A 17,441-nucleotide genomic window follows, 5' to 3' on the forward strand; every position below is an offset into this window, starting at 1 on the left:
TAATGCAGGAGGGGAGAGAGAATGATCATCTTGACAGAGCAGGAAAAGCACTTGATAAAATCAATGTCATTTCACAATGAAAACCTTTTAGCAAACTTGCAGGAATAGAACTTCCTTAATCTGACAAAGAATTTTTCCCATAAAACAAACAAACAAAAAGTCAGGAAACATCATTACTTCGTGACCTAAGGTGGAGAGGGAGGTGAGAATGCCCACCGTTCCCCCGGCACTGAAGGTTCTATTACAATGAGATAAATAATGAAAGAGGCTCAAAACTTCTGTATTCAAAAGTAAAGTACATTACTAAGAGAAATTAAAGGTTTTAAAAAGGGAGGAAATATTCTAGTGATGAATCAACTCTCTTCAAACTCAACTTCAGGTTCAATGCAATGCAATCATCATCTCAGCAACACTTTTTCTAGAAACTCACAAGCTGATTCTGAAGTTTACCTGGGATGCAAAGGGTCAGGGAGGAGGGTATCTTTGTGACCTTAGGCTTGGTAAAGACTTCCTAAATAGAACAAAAAAGTACAACAAAAAGGGAAAAAACAGCTAAATTAGGCTACATTAGGTCAAGACTTTTCATTTACCTAAAACCACAATTAAAAATGTTAAAAGGCAATAACAAAGAGTGGAAAAAGATATTTGCAAAACATGTATCTGAAAAGACTTGTCTCTGAAATGCACAAAGAAGAAAACATTAGCAACTGAATAGAAAAATGAGCCAAAATTTTGGACGGTTCATAAAAGAATATTCAAATAGTCAACAAGCATATGAAAACATTACCAGTCACCAGGGAAATGCAATTAATGCCATAACTGGCACCACAACACACTTGTAAGAAAGGCCAAGATGAAACAACGCCACGTGCTGGAGGGGACACGGAGCACCTGGAACAGCACACACTGCTGGAGAGAGAGACTGACGCCGCCCCTCGGAAAACAACCTGGCGGAATGACCCAGAGCTAAATAACGCCACCTCTGCATCCACAGCAGCACGAGTCCCTCCGCACGTTCACCAACATAACAGCACTTTACACAATAGCCCCAAAGAGGAAACAACCCAAATGCCTGTCTACCACAGTGGGCTTAAATAAGCCCAGGCACACCTGTAGAAAAAACATCTATGAATGAGAATAAACCACTACACTTCATACACATCACGGGTGACTCACAAACAATGCTACACGGAAGAGTGCAGACCCCGAACACCTTTCGTGAAATCCAATCTGCTCAAAACTCAAAGGCAGGTAAAGCCAGAGGAGTTAGTGGTCAGCCTAACAGTTTGCCTTTGTGTGTGCGAGGGCATAAGAGTGCTGGAGGCAACAGGGGAGGCTTGGGGACCTGAAAATGCTTCTCAGCTGAACATATTTACTCTGTGAAGATGCATTAAGCTACAGGCTATGGTCTGTGTTACATAAAAACAAAGCGAAACCAAAAGGTTTCAAAGACAAAATATATATACTGTATGATTCCCTTTATATAAAGTTCAAAATCAGGCAAAACTAAACTCCACTATTCAGAAATGCATATATGCATGTGAACACTCGAAGCCACAGCAGTGGCCAGTCATCCTCCATCAGGGAGTGGTCCCCTCTGGTAGGAAGAAGAGGCAGCAGTCTGGGAGGGCCACCTGGAGTGAGCTGACATTCTGTTTGTTAGGCAGTTGTGTTACTGTCTCGGGAATTTGTTCTGTCATGTTCACCAAGTACGTGTCTGTGTTGTATGTATGACATGTGCAGTGTTGTACAGAGAAACCAGAGCCCAGCCGCCTTCTGCTGACACTTGCCGTAGGTGAGGGTGTAGATGGCCTTCCCAGTTGTGTCCAAGGCGGTCAGACAGGGGGCTTTGGGCTGCATCGTGCCCCAGCGCTGCAGGGCGGCCAGCAGCGAAGGCGGCCAGGAAATCCCCACGGCCAGAGGTTCTCCTCTCAGCACTACCATCTGGCTTCCCTCAGGCTTTGGCTGATTTGGATCTGGTTGCTGAACTACAAGCAAAATTGGAATTTTAAAATCAACATTTCATGGTATCATACACACATTCTATTTTTAAGCATTTATATTTTATCATTTTGTTCTTTAAAAATACCAATTGTAAAAAGGTGACAATAATTTGTTTAGATTTCTTTATCACTGTAATAGTCACAGACCAAATGACCAAAGGACAGATGGAGATTCAATCACAGATGACAACCTGGTAACCACAACCCCACACAACAATCCCAGGGTCAGGGCAGAGACAGCCAGGCTTTCACGGGGAATGGCCAACCCTTACAACACCTGAGGGCAGGCACTAGTCCCCGCTTACAAAAGATGAAAGTTGCACTTGCTGGCACAGCTCAGTGGATTGAGGTTTGACCCCCCCGTCAGGGCACATGCCTGGGTTGCAGGCCAGTTCCAAGTAGGGGACACGAGAGGCAACCATACATTGATATTTCTCTCCCTCTCTCCTTCCCTTCCCCTCTAAAGATAAATAAATAAAATCTTTAAAAAAAGATGAAAGTTAATAAAGTCACTACTTCACTTTGGGCATTCAAAAGGAAAATAAAGTCTATGATATTTTCAGTGGATATGTGACCAAAATTTGCCCAAGTGTAAGAAAGACTACCCTAAAAAGCACTCACATGATTGAACCCTGAACCTGAAAGGTGCTATGTGATTATAAAGGAGAAACAATGCCCTAAAAGCAGTGTCCAATCCCCAGTTATGAAGGGGACACCCAGAGCTGATCCCCTGTGGGACCCCTGTACATAGATGCACAGGAGAGGTCTGAGGAATTGAGGGTGGGCTGCCCGTGTGCCCCTGTGGCTCTACACGTTCACACTCCTGTATCTTGCATTGGGCTTTATTTCTCTTCCTTATCCACAAGTTTATACTTCTATTTCTTGGTTTGTTTTTTTTAATCTACATTCTTTCTTCTAAACATACAAAGCCTGTTGGGAAAAAGCCCAACCATCATTACCATAACAAGAATGGGTTGCACGACATTGATGTAACCTAGTGGCCAAGGAGAGTGGACTGGAATGTACACGCATGAGCAATGATGACTTCACTGTACTAGTCCATGGGGGAGATACATGCCATTGAGTGAGCAAGTGTACTGTGTGGCCGTCACATTCAAAATGACTGCATAAGTAGAGTAACGAATCTGTATCAAACTCTGGTTAAGCTTGACTATTCCTCTGCAGAAACTGTTAGTATGATTCAGAAAGCGGCAGCTGTGGGCCACTGGTGACGGGTAGCTTCATCACGACAACATGCTGCTCATGCATCACGTCTAGGGCAGTTTTTTGGCGAAACACTGAATCAGACCCCCTACATGCAATGCAGATTTGGTGCCCTACCAACTTCTAGCTTTTCCCAAAACTGAAGAGATTTCAGACCACTGATGAGATTCAGGAAAATATGACGGGGCAACTGATGGTGACTGGGAGAACTGCGTGAGGTCCCAAGGTGCCTACTTGGAAGGGGACTGAGGCATCCTTGTCCTATGAACAATGTTTCTTCTATCTTCTTCAATAAATGTCTTTATTTTTCCTATTACATGGCTGGATACTTTCTGAATAGACCTTGTATCTCTCACTCGTAAATAAGAGACTAAATTTCTGAAAAAGGGCCAAAACTATGCTAAAGATGTAATCCTTTAAAAACCATGGTAAAAGGAATATTTAAGATTTAAAGTTTAAATAAAAATTTAAATAGGCCTGGACAGGTAGCTCAGTTGGCTGGAGCCATCGACCTGACGCACCACAGTTCTGGGTTTGATTCCTGGTCAGGGTACATCCCAGAAAAACACGAATGAATGCATCAATATAGAACAACAAATCGATGTTTTTCTCTCTCTCTCCCTGAAATCAATAAATAAAACACAAAGTTTTAATAATGTAAGTAAAATGAAACCTTAGAAGTAGCCTTATAAAGTACTAACCACTGGGACCTAGGCACAGAGAAACGTCAAGTACCTCAACTACGTGCAATGAACTTGCCACCTGTTCAGAGAAAGTCAGCAGCCACACGCGATGCTGAACTCACCATCACGCACGGTAACCACAGAGGCTGCCAGCAAAGAGGACATACGTTCACTGTGTTCCAGCACAGCAGTAACCCAGGGAGGGTGTACATCTACCTGCGTCTCCAGCCATGATGGCCACCCAGTCCCCACAGGCAAACCCAAGTCTGAGGATGCTCACCTTCCAACAGCTCCTCCACATCATCCACGAAGAACTCCTTCAGCGGAGGGCGCTTTGGCCTCTTCAGGGTGTTCAGAAGTTGCTGGATTTTGGAGGACACTCTGCTGTTCACAGGGACACCTGTCACGGGAAGAGGAGCACTAAGGCTAGAACATGCCACATCCTCTGGAGAACAGGACACGGAAACAAGGTCCAGTGACCAGCCACATGAATAAAGAGTGCTGGCCCCGTCAAGCAGGCATTTTGGAACTAACTCATTTAAAAATCTTACTGAGCCCTGGCTGGTGTAGCTCAGTGGATGGAGTGCGGGCCTGCGAATCACACGATCACGGTTCGATTCCCAGTCAGGGCACATGCCTGGGTTGCAGGCCAGTTCCCAGCAGGGGACGCACGAGAGGCAACTATACACTGATATTTCTCTCCTTTCTCTCCTTCCCTTCCCCTCTAAAGATAAATAAATAAAATATTTTTTAAAAAATCTTACTGAATGCCTTTTAGGAAGTAGAATTTGTTCTAAGCTAGTGGTTTTTGAAGTAGTCCAGGGCCCCCTGGGAGTGCCTGAGGCTCTTTCAGGAGGTTCGTGAGGTCAAACCACAGCTGACCCTTGAACAACACAGGTTTGAACTGCACAAGTCCACTTACACACAGACTTTTAAAAACAAATACCTGCCTGCTCTGTTTTCTGTCTGCGGTTGGGAATCTGTGGCCGGACGAAGATATGCACTGACCTATGGCCCTTTACACGGGAAACTTGAGTGTCGCATGTTTCGGTGTGTGTGGGAAGGTACTGCAACCAATCCCCCGTAGGTACCGAGGGGCAGCTAAGTTCTCAGGGAGTCAGAGTTACACACTGACTTTCAACTGTGCGGCACCTGCGCTGTTCACAGGCCAACCGCCCCTCCCCAGTCACGTTAAGATACCATTTCCCTTTTCACTCTCCTCCCGTCACAAGAGCACAGTGGAGTCTCCCAGAGGCCACACATCATGTCAGAGCAGAACAGGCTGAATGGGGATGAGACACAGAACCAGATGATACTATTACGCCACCATGAGACCAGTGACAACAACAGAAAACAAGCCCATTTCCCCTCTAAATTTTCATTTTACCATAAAAATTTTCATAAATGAGTCATTTATGTTAAGCTATAATCAGTTTATTATTTTTAAATAGATATTTTTTAAATTTTAGTTTTAATTTCTAATTATGGTAAATATCAAGAGCTACAGTCCACATAAACTAAAAGCTCTTTGGTATTCTCAATAATTAAGAAATGCTGTTCTGGGAGCAAAGACATGAGTCTGCCCTTGAACAGCCCACCATCCCCTGGATAAAAACATGTGCCCCTGCAAATAAACAAGAACACCTGACACAGCAGTGAGTGCTCCGAGGAGAACCGACGCGGAAAGATGGCTGAGAGCAGGAGTAAGCAGGGCCCGGGCCTCGGCACCCCCCACCCCGCGACCGCAAGGAGGGCTGCTGATTTCCTCCTCAAAGACATCGTAAAGCCGCAGTGTCCGTCTGCAGCGCGTTCCCTCCTCCAACACGGGAGCCAGACTAGAACCAAGAATGTATTTACCGGTCACGTCTATGCAGTCTCCTCTAATCTGGAATATTTCTTTGTCCTTTGTAACACGGACATTTTGAAAGAGTGTTCTTTCTTTTTCTTAGGTAGAACATACCTCAGTTTGAGTTCTATGAGGTTTTTCATGATTCGATCCAAATGCTGCATCCCTGGCTGAAATGCTACGTGGTATCATACCCTGATTCCCGAGACACCCAACCTACCCTGGTGGAGAGGCTGACTCCATCACCCAAGGTACTGCCCGGCTTCTCTGCTACATTGTTACTGCTGTTTCTTGAGCAGCTAACAAGCAACTGTGAGGAGACACTCCAAGAACACCCGAATATCCTGACCCTCATTGAACTTTCTCCCTGCGTTTGACAGTCACACATCATTCCTGCCAGAAGTGATTTTTATGGCACTGGTTGCAGTTATTTTCCAACTTTAGCACTCAGTTTACATTGAGCAGTCAACACCTGGCATCCTGTCTGTCATCTATCATCTGTCTGTCTGTCATCTATCTCTCTGTCTCTCTACACTATTATCAGAAGGAGTAATGGATGGCTATTTTCTCAATTGTTATAGATCATCATGGTTGTATCTGATGCACAAATTGTCCCTGAGTTGGCCAGCGAGACCCTTGACAAGCTGACTAGTGACAAGCCCCACCGTTTTTAAGCACTTCCTTAGATTCCATTATGAGATATCTAAGTCACCTGTACTCCCCTGCCCTGCCCTGAAATCACTCATCTTCCCAAGCAGCCCTGGCTGACCTCAGGGGGAAGGGAGTAAAGACCTAGATCTAGTCACCAGGTGGGCTCAGTGTCCATGCTTCTTTCAACAGACAAAGCTAAAAGGTACACTGTATACACACATTCATGTACTCACAGACGCACATGCACACCTACAAGGACACTGCACATGTGGGCACAGACGAGTGTAAACTGACATGGACTCGCATCTTAGAAATCGTGAGTCCATACCAACACCTCCAATCCCAATGTCCCCCGCAGGCTTCTCTCTTGCCTTTTATAGCTTATCACTGACATCCCTCTTCCACAGTGAGAGCCTTGCCCCCAACAGCATCAACACCTTTGCTCAATACTACCAAGCGTGTAGGATGATTTCAAATCCCTTCATGCACAGCACTACAAAAACAACCTACTAACAAAAGAGTTCAAGGTTTTTTTGCCATGCTTCCAACCCAAAGTGTCCAAGGCAGAGGGTGTGCCACCTAATACTGTGTTCAGAACTTGGCTGTATTTGCTCTCTCCCCATTACCCCCTTCAGTGTGGAAATGGTATTTCTTGGAAATACAATCATGTTTGTTTATTTCTGCTTGAATTCAGTTTGAGAATTCTTCCCCCTCTTCCCATACTTTATGTTTGGATTCTGTAGAACATTAACAAACCTCCAAATCTCAAAATTACAGTCACACATCACGGGACAACAAGGATCCATTCTGAGAAACGCACAATCAGGTGGTTTTGCTGTGCAAACGTAGCAGTGCACTACACACACCTTGCAGCCCAGCCTACGGCACACCTAAGCTGTATCTAACAGACTATAAGAGAAAAACCATGTATGATGGGCTTGACAGGTCAAAAAGATCATGTGACAAAAATCATGATAAAAATTTGCAGGAAATTAGGAAAAAAGAACTTCCTCAACCTGATTATGAGCATTTATAAAAACCCACAACTAACACCACAATTAAAAATGAAAAAGTGAATACTTTCCCCCAACAATTAGTAATAAGACAAGTTATGTCCCCTCTCAACATTTCTAACTGAAAAACTGCAAGTCCTAGACACTGCAGGAAAGCCAGAAATACTAACGTCCCTATAGGCAAACAATTTGGAAAGAAAAGTAAAACTCTGTTCACAGACAATACAACCATGCATGTATGTAGAAAATCTTAAGGAATCTATCAAAAAACCTACTACAACTAATAAAAGGTCCATATAGAAGAAATCAACTGTATTTCTATAGATTAGCAACAAACGATTAGAAAAAATATTTAAATACCATTTACATTAGCATCAAAAATTGTAGGGGGCCAGTTTAAGTCTGGCAAATGTGACTCAGCTCTGTACGGAAAACCTACAGAAACGAAGTGGTGGGCAGGAGCCAGACCTTCAAACCAAGGTTTCCCGTGGGAATCAGGCCCAGAAAATGCATACAGACTGTTATGGCTTGCTCTTGCTAAAACCCCATCACCCTGGTCTAAAACAACAATGTGTATTGTCTGTCTTCAAAGTAATTTCCAAAGCCTGTACGAGTTCTCCCAAGGACAGAGTTAATCAGCTCCTTGCCATTCCCCTCTGCATAGTATTTTCATTTCCTTGATTGTACCTAGAATGTAGACAATACTATTCTTTGTAATAGGTAATAAATCTTTCTCTGATGTAAGACCCCAGGAAAACAATAAAAGCCTGTCTAGACAAGGGTCGAGGTGCTCCCCTCTTGAGGGAATGGCCAAGGCATGGTAGGCGCTCTCCCCTTGAGAGAGTAGCTGTGCCTGTTCCCTTTTTCCACACAGGATTGTTGTCACCTGTGCATTTATTCTCATCGTCAGCTACAACAGGCGGACTCTGCTAGCCAGGGTCCACCACAAAAAATGTAACATATTTTGGGATGATTTTAACAGGATAATACCTGTGCACTGAAAACTATAAAACAGTGCTAAAATTTTTTATAAAAGTTAAGTAAAAAATATACAGTATTCATCAACTGAGGTATATAATAGTTAAGATGCCAATTCTTCCCAAACTGATTAGAAAGTCAGTGAAATACCAATCAAAATCTCACAGAAATTTTGGTAAAAATTAACAAGCTAATTTTAAAATATGTTACAATGCAGAAGCACTGGAATAGTCAAAGCAAAATTTAAATCGAAAGCAGAGTGGAAGACAAGCCAGGCGGTCCCGAGACAAAGCCACAGGCATCATGACGGTGATAAGGATGAACGGACATGGCTCCTGAGCAACACAGAGCGCCCGGGATCAGGCTCTTCTCCCCCGTGAGCTACGGCTCTCACTCAAGAGGCCGAAGACAACTGGTGGAGACAGAATGGTCTTTAAAATAGGTGATGCTGTAACAACTGGATATCCACACACAAAAAAATGAAGTTTGATGCATTTCTTGCACTGATGCTAAAATTAACTCAAATGAACCGTATACCTAAATGTAAAACCTAAAACCATAAAATTCTAGTAGAAAATATAGAAAACTTTTATGACCTTGAGTTAGGAAAATATATCTTAGGACACAAAAGTAGGATCTATAAAAGAAAAATTTGGTAAACTGGATATCATCAGAAATTTAACTTCTACTCTGAAAGGCACAGTTAAGAGAATGAAAACAGAAGCCATGGACTGGGAAAAAATATAAATTATAAGCCTGATTTTTTAAAATACTTGTATCCAGAATATGACATAAAGAACTCTCTGATCTTAGTAAGACAACAATCAGCACATTAAAAAATTAGCAAAAGGTTCGAACAGACTCTTCTGAAAAGATACGCAGACGGTAAATAAGCACATGAGAAGGTGCTCAACACCATCAATTCCTAGGGAGATGCAAATTCAAACCGTGAGACGCCTTTACACACTTGTTAGGACGGTTAAAATGTAAAAGCCGCAAACCAACTGTTGCCAAGGCTGCAGAGGAGGCGAAATGACACAGACAGACACTGGGAGAAAGAGCCCGGCGACTTCCTAGGGAGTTAAACGCAGACCTACCATTCCACTCCTGGGTACCGACCCCAACAGAATGAAAGCACACAGCCACACACAGACATGAATAGGCAGCTCTATTTGGAATAGCCAAAAACCAGAAAATATATATATACATCATAGGGAAACAGATAAACTTGCGCAGCCATAGAATGAAATCTACTCCCCAATAAAAGGAATAAACTAATGATACATGCGAGAACATAAACCTCAAAATAGGTATGTAGAGTGGCAGAACTCAGACAACAAAAAGTAAGTACAGTATGATTCTTTTTATATAAAATTCTAGAAAATGCAAACTACCTACAATGTCAGAAGTAAATCAGTGCTTTCCTGAGGAGGAGCCATAAAAGGCAGCAGGCGGTTTGATAAAGGGCACAAAAAATTTTACGAAGAACAGATGTGTTCACTATCTTGATTGTGTGGATGGTTTCATGGGTATACACACATCTTAAAACATGCAATTGCGTACTTTAAATAAATGCGGTTGATTATATGTCAATCATAGCTCAATTAAGTTCTTAAATTTGTTCAAATATAAAGAGTAATAAATCAGATAAAAATCTATCTAATCAACAGAAAGGCTTCATGTGAAGTCAGTTTTTTCCTTTTGCATTTGGACAAAGAACTAAAAGATTTCGACAAAATAGGACCTACTGCCTAGAAGGATAAAAATACACATTCAAAGCTTAGCTCTGAGATCCTCTGGAGTTTTCTGCCATTCACACCTGGCACGTCGGCAAGAAAACGTCACATGACTTTGACAGACCCTAGAGCTGTTTCAAAAGGAACCGGTGCTAAGCGGGCCACTGAAGTCGCACTGACGGCATCCGACTCGCACATCAGGAACCGTGCGAGCTGCTGCACCTGTTCCACAGGCTGCTGAGAATGGCGCACACGCAGGCACGCACGCGGCTGCTGTGCGCCAGGCAGGACCTGCTGTGCAGGCCACACCGTGTCCAAATAAAAACTCTCCATGCTCCTCATTTTCCTACACTATTGCAGACCCAAACTCCTCTTGCATCCAGTTCAAACTTGGAGGCTTTCTCCACCCCACTCTCCTCGGTCCACTGGACCAATTCCACCGGTATTTCTTTCTCTGCACAGGGTGCTTTCTGTGGTAACATGCACTGCACACAATGGTCTGAGGGTATATGCACTGCTGACTGGCTCGGCTTTGCTAGAGCAGGCACACTAATGGATGCTCAGTACCTGTGAAGCACCTGTGCTCAGCTGTGGCAAAAGGAGAAAGGAAGACATGCTCACCACCCGCTGTGTCCAGGAGGCGCCCACCGCACCCCCGAGGGACGCCTCTCACAGAGGCTGGCTGTGGACGCTCACTGTGCGAATGCTCCACAAGGCCAGTGGTGACATCAGGAGGGGCAGAGTGCAGATCTGCTTTTGAAAAACAAACCCAAAACAAAGTGTTGTTAATTCAAAAGATCATTGCTTTGCTGTTTAAACCCCGTTTGAGTAAAGCTTCTCTAGCTGTGCTTTCTAAGCAAGGAGCACGGCATTCTGATAATGTTGCTCTTCTGATCAACCAAGGCACCCAAGGACCCAGTGAACCCTCAGCTCCCAAATACGCAGACCTGTGTGCAGGAGGGCTGTCCAGTTCCTGAAGACATCCAGACTGGACCCACTGACCACAGCACACACATATAGGCACAAGCAGACTCGCCTTCCATTGAGATTTTACTCAGAAATCTCCCTCACTGAAGCCGAAACACATTTTAAATCAATTATTATTGGACCGTTTTTTGTTATGAAGAAACAGACTACCCTGTATTCTCCTACAGAGTATGCTGGATGTCCCAGAGACACAGGCCTTTGCAGTCTTCAAAGAATAAACCCACAAAGATGAAAACTACCCTCACGGCCAGTTTGACACAACTCACTGTTAACAGATACACCAAGTTCTTAGAACAGAATGTATTCATCTAAAGGCAAACTAGTTAGATACAGAAAATGTTTAGACACTCCCCTTTCCACTGTCTGAAATGTACATTTTTGTGTTGATTTTCATTATATGGCACACTGATCCGTTCGGAACGTTGGCTGACTGTGAACTGCTATCACGTCATCATCACGGTGGAGTCACCGCTGGGAAAAGCACCGTGTCTGCACAACTACCAGAAACTGTGCCCTGCCATGACACTAGCAGACACTGGTCCGCCTATGAGATGGGCGTTAGCCTATGTTGTGGGCTACCTGTAATCCGTTTTATCTCCTAACAAATGTTCCTGCCTCTGCAGATGGCAGGCTCGTATCTTACACTCTGATCTTTTAGCTCTCATTTCACAACCTAGGCAGAAGTTTAAAATACACAGAAAGATGAAATTATATGGAAGCAAAACACAAACTCACTATCTACACAGCAGAAAACACCATTTGGAAACTCTAACTTTAATCACAGCGTTTTCATAACCCTGGAAAAAGCTGGATATTGATGAAATCAGCATTTTAAAGTAGGCCCATCATGACATTCTTTCAGTTTAAAAAGAAATCTTCCCATCTTTCCAAACTCAGCAAAAATAATAAATGATTTTAACAGTATTCATGAAAAAGGTATAAATGTAATCATAACTAAAAGTAGTTTTTAAAATTGTTGAATAAAATAAGCAAACCACATTCAAAATAAAAATTAATTACTGTAACTAAAAATACTACTTTTAAATATACATATTTACATTTGTGTGCAAATGTTTAAGTATTTCATTTCCTTAAAGTTGAAAATGATATATTTTTAAGATGACCTTTACCTAATAATATGTCCTACCTCTAAATTTTTACCTAAATATTCTTGTTCTTCCTGTATTTCTTTTCTTAACCCAAACTGAGGCACTCTCTACTGTTAAAAACTAAAACAAAGAATGGTTTTTATAATGAAGAGAGAGAAACTGAGTATTCTCACATCCAGAAACTCAAGCCGCTATAATCAGCAAACATTCAGTACATGAAGGCTACCATCCACGGTAGCCCACGGTAGGGTTCTACACAGAGCCCAGGTTAAGTTTTTAGACATTATAAGAATTAATCACAGTGTGTACGTGAGGCCAGGCGAGTGAAGTGGGAGATAGGCAGGCTCAGCTACGCCAGTGAAGACCCAAGAGGTCTCACTGAAAGGTGATGCACCCAACTTGTGAATCTTCACAACCAGGGCCTTTCAGAGAATGAAGAAACCTTTCTCAAGCACACTTACAGTTTAGTGCTTTGTTAAAAGACCCACAACCACTGGAAGTTGAAGGCTATCTGGTTATACATCCTGACCTGTGGGCAGTTTTTTAATAAATCGGCAGAAAAACTGCTTTTCAAGCTATCTACTGTCAACCTCCTTGAGGAAAGGGGGACATTAACCACTGGCCATTCATAGGACACTCAGAAAAGCTACCACAAGTATCTGGGTGGGTTCTTTTCCAAAGGGGCCTTTTGTTGTGAAACATGCTACCCTGGGGAGACCCAACAGTGAGCTGTCCCCAGCCACCCATGGTCCCCGAGTGCTGGAAGCACAGCGTCGGGAGTTCTCGCCTATGGCTCCCATCGCAGTAGAAGACGTGCTCAACAGAAACATGCTCTGTGCACTGAGGCAATACACTGCAAATGAAGAACCTCAGTGCTGTGCCCACAAAGGACAGTGAGACTAAAGCCGTCAGCCATTTAAAACACCCAGAGCACTCCCAGTCCGGCCAAATGACCAAGATTTGACACGAAGCGGCTCCGCACCTGGGCCCAGAGCCTGCCTGCTGTACCCGCCCTCCCCCCCCCGAGATGCCAGCCACGCATCGCTTCAATGCGAGCAGAACAGCAACTAACAGTAAAGAGAACAAACAGGAATCAAGAAAACCATCGGCTGGCTTCGATGCTAAGCCCGGCGTGCAATCTCAGGTCAGTGACAATCAACCTTTCTGTCCTCCCTCCACACCCAGGGAACAGAGGGGTCACAATCACACTCTGTAAGGTGTTCATGCAAGACTCACGTGGGTGCTGTGCACTAGCTACGCACAGCTAGCGATGCTACTGTTTATGTTTTTAAAATGTGGTTTCAAATAATGCAAGGTCTGTGCTTTTCCCCTAACAGGAATGTAATCTAAAGATGGGATGTTCTGGAAGAGTCCTGTGCATCTTTGTGACTTAGCGCTGACTGTCATCCCCGTCCAGGCTGAGGAGTTCCTTGCCCTGGACCTCCCGAGCAAGCTGATGGACCCACAGCTGTGTGCACGAGCAAAGGCAGAGACAATGTCGTGGTTACGGGCCAAGGGTGACCACCAGGAGCCACTACGGTCACATCTAACTGAACACCCACTCTGCACCTGCCACCTGTGCCAGCCTGCCCTCCAGAGCAGCGGGGAGCACACATCGAGAGACACCACGCACTTCTCTCTGCCCACGGTGAAGGCCCACACGCCAGAGCACCTGGAAGCGTCAAACCACAGAAGTAACGAGGACTACTTTTGTTACCAAAAAGCCATTTTCCAGATGAAAAAGAGAAGACAGATTTCAATGGGCGCAGAGGCACCCTTGTCCTACAAAGGCCACGGAAACTGTTACTGACCTATGTGGGCGTGGGCCGAGGGGCCTGTGAGCGCAGCGGCAGGTCTCCCTCCCGGGTGAGATGAGGTGGATGATGCGGAGGATGAGGTGGACGAGCCCTGAATGACCCGGTCGAGCCAGGGCTCGACGCTGGAATGGCTCTGGAGCGGAGTGGAGGTGAGTCGCCCGGGTCGCCGTAAAGAGCCCTCATCTTCTGAGGCAGACGACGTGTCTGTGGTTAAAATAACGACGACAGGCGTGATGTAGGGATGGGTCACTGAGGGAGGCCACTCCCACATTGGCACCTGGGCCTCCCAGCCTGGATCGCACTGCCCTGTCTACATGCACAGCTACACCCGCACATGGCTGAGGAATCACGGCAAAGGTCACACTCAATCTAAAAGGGCCTGCATCAGCCAACTGGAAGACCCAAAGGACCCCAGCTGGGAAGACTGGCTTTATGACCCCAGCTTCTCCCAGAGGTCTTAGTCCTGGGACACTACACACTGGGAGTGAAGACAGGCTCCCAAGGTGGCTGCAGAACGTAGCTTGGTGGGGCCCCAAACATCAAAGGAGACTCCAACTGGGGAACGCTCCGTGAACGTCCAGTGTTGCTCCAGAGCATTCACTCCGACCCCTACACCACCTCCATGCGGCTGAAACCCTGCAGGGAAGGAGAAGCTCACCTCCCGAGAAAGCATGTGGGCTGCAGGGGCTGCAGCCTCTGTGCCTCCTTCGCCCTGTTCACCTGCCTCTCCCTAGCAGAGGCAGGAACGAACTCTGGACAGAACTCCTTCCCCAAGAAAACTGCTTCAGTCAATAAAATTAACCACGATTAGGTTCTATCAAGTCTGTATGACTGTGCATTGTATTACAGGTTTCACAATTATTTAAAAGTATTTAAAAATTGGGTAGAAAGAATAATTCGAAGGCCATTTCTTAGATTTTTTCCAACAATATAAACTCTTCTTTTTTAGCAAGAAAGCATTATTAGAGCACTAAATTATCTTGTGACTCTGTTTTTGGGCTTTCAGTCACCAGTTTCACAGCTTACATAACAAGACAGGCAACGGAAGTGAATGGACATAAAGTCATTAAACCAACACAGGGGATAATTTAATAGGAAGCTTACAACCCATGACTGACAAAGACAAACTCCATGTAAAGGTTTCATTTCTGATTACAATAGCAACAAACAACAAAGTAAAAATTAAAAACCCTCTAGATAGCCTTCCTCTCTCCCATTTAAGGCTTGGTAATATAACACAGTAAATAAGTGAATAATTTAACAATTCTTAATCCAGGGAACCTTTTTGCATATCACCAAACTCTCATTTCAGGTTCTTTTCTTCTTTAAAACACATAGACAGCATTTTAGTAAAAAAAACCAACTAACTAAAATCTACACAAAAAGCCTGTAAAAAGCAATCATCTGTTTGGGTAAGAAGCATACCATGGACACCTCAAATTTTCCGGTAAGCGCTACTGCATGCTCGCACACACACACACACACACGCGCACTTTCAGTCTCCATTTTCCAACTCTTTACTGCAAGTCCGAAGGGTATTCCAACTCAGTGGGAAAGAAAATTCCGACACAGAGCATCTGAAACACCGCTGGGACACTCCCGGCCCAGTTTCTGCAGTACCTGGGGGGGTGCAGGTTTCCAGAGATGCATGCGCGAGAACAGACCGTCTTTTCGAAGGCAGAGGCACCTTCCTCTCTTTGTACTTGGCCAAAGCTGCTTGCACGGCTTCAGTGTGAACATCTACATAAAAACAGCAATAAAAAGTTTTTAAGATATTGTTTATGAAGTACCAAAATTAAGGTTCATGGCTTTCATTGAGTGTAAAAGTAACACAAGCTCACCCTGTGCCTACTTGCATGTCCCACATTTTGGTCCTAAGATTTCTTTAAATATTCTTTTGTTTGTATATTTGACTTTGAAACCATGAATATTTTCACAGTCATAAATGAAAATTAAATTTTTAAAAATCCCCCAAATTGAAAATAAGATAAAACAAAGTTAAATGCGTCTCCAACTGTCGTCATAAACTACTCCAAATGACTTGAACCTGCTCCTCTTGCAAAACCTACTAAGGACAAAAAAAATGCATAAGACCACTTGTGTACATTTGAAGTTTTTCTCCAACAAGATGTTTTTAAAACATTTAAAAAGCTTACAGAGAAATGGCAGTTAAGTGCTAATCAAGAACAATGAAAAGCCCTAGCTGATGTAGCTCAGTGGATTGAGTGCGGGCCTGTGAAGCAAAGGGTTGCTGGTTCGATTCCCAGTCAGGGCACATGCCTGGGTTATAGGCCAGGTCCCCAGTAGGGGACACATGAGAGGCAACCACACATTGATGTTTCTCTCCCACTCTTTCTCCTTCCCTTCCCCTCTCTAAAAAATAAAGAAAGAAAATATTTTAAAAAGAACAATGAAAAAGTCAAACCTACATGTACTGAAATAAAATTTACAAACATCAAAGGCAACAAGACAATTCTAAAAGCTCCCAGAGAGAAAGCCATCTTGAAGGATAGAGAAATGGAGGGACATGACTCAACAGTAACCACCCAGCTGCAAGAAGGAAACATAGTATCAAAGAAAAAGTTTTGAACTTATATCCCACCAAATTATCATTTAAACACAAGGGTCTAATAAAAATATACCCAGACATAGAAGTGAAATACTCTTGGAAGAAGCTGCTTAAAAGAAAGACTAATCCAGGAGCCCCTTCAACAGATACAGCAGTGACAGTAAGTACACACTTCAGTCTTTTTTCCCACTTTAGCTGTCATCCTGCTCTCTATGTATGAGTCTGTTTCTATTCTGCTTGTTAGTTCAGTTTGTTTGTGAGATTCCACACATGGCTGAAATCATATAGTATTTGTGCTTCTCTGACTGGCTTATTTCACTTAGCATAATGTTCTCCAGGTCCAGCCATACTGTCACGAGGGTAACATTTTCTTCTTTTTCACAGCCAAGTAGTATTCCATTCTGTGAATGTCCCATAGCTGTTTTATCCAGTCACCTACTGGTGGACACTAGAGCGGCTTCCATTAACTCAGCAATTGTAAATAACACTGCAATGAACATAGGCGTGCTTATGTCCTTCTGAATTAGTGGTTTGAGTTCCTTCAGATATACTCCCAGGAGCGGGATCACTGGGGCAAAAGGCAGACCTAGTTTTTAATTGTTTGAGGTATCTCCATACTGCTTTCCACAGTGGCTGCACCAATCTGCATTCCCACCAACAATGCAAAGGGGTTCTCTTTTTTCCACATCCTCACCAGTACTTGTTATATGTTGATTTATTGATTATAGCCATTCTAACAGGTGAGATATGATGTCTCCTTGTGGTTTTAATTTGCATTTTTTATGATTAGTGATACTAAACATCTTTTCAAATGTCTACTGGCCA

General features: G+C 43.7%; 1 protein-coding gene across 6 annotated transcripts in view; it reads right to left on the reverse strand.

Annotated features, from left to right (window-relative positions):
* The window catches only part of DIP2A (DIP2 acetate--CoA ligase A), a 110,415-nt gene that overhangs the window by 48,548 nt on the left and 44,426 nt on the right, over positions 1-17,441 (reverse strand). For 3 of the 6 annotated variants that reach the window (XM_037065147.1, XM_037065145.1, XM_037065150.1), the window contains exons 4-8: positions 15,668-15,787; positions 14,042-14,251; positions 10,756-10,887; positions 4,191-4,310; positions 1,791-1,988 (exon numbers count right to left, since the gene is read on the reverse strand). In XM_037065147.1, coding sequence (XP_036921042.1) covers positions 1,791-1,988; positions 4,191-4,310; positions 10,756-10,887; positions 14,042-14,251; positions 15,668-15,787 — 780 coding nt within the window. The remainder of the gene's footprint in view (positions 1-1,790; positions 1,989-4,190; positions 4,311-10,755; positions 10,888-14,041; positions 14,252-15,667; positions 15,788-17,441) is intronic. The other 3 variants (XM_037065148.1, XM_037065146.1, XM_037065149.1) reach the window with 2 other exon arrangements.

Source organism: Sturnira hondurensis, unplaced genomic scaffold (assembly GCF_014824575.4).
Source record: "Sturnira hondurensis isolate 20B ecotype Veracruz unplaced genomic scaffold, ASM1482457v3 Scaffold0015596, whole genome shotgun sequence".
Classification (NCBI taxonomy): Eukaryota; Metazoa; Chordata; class Mammalia; order Chiroptera; family Phyllostomidae; genus Sturnira; species Sturnira hondurensis.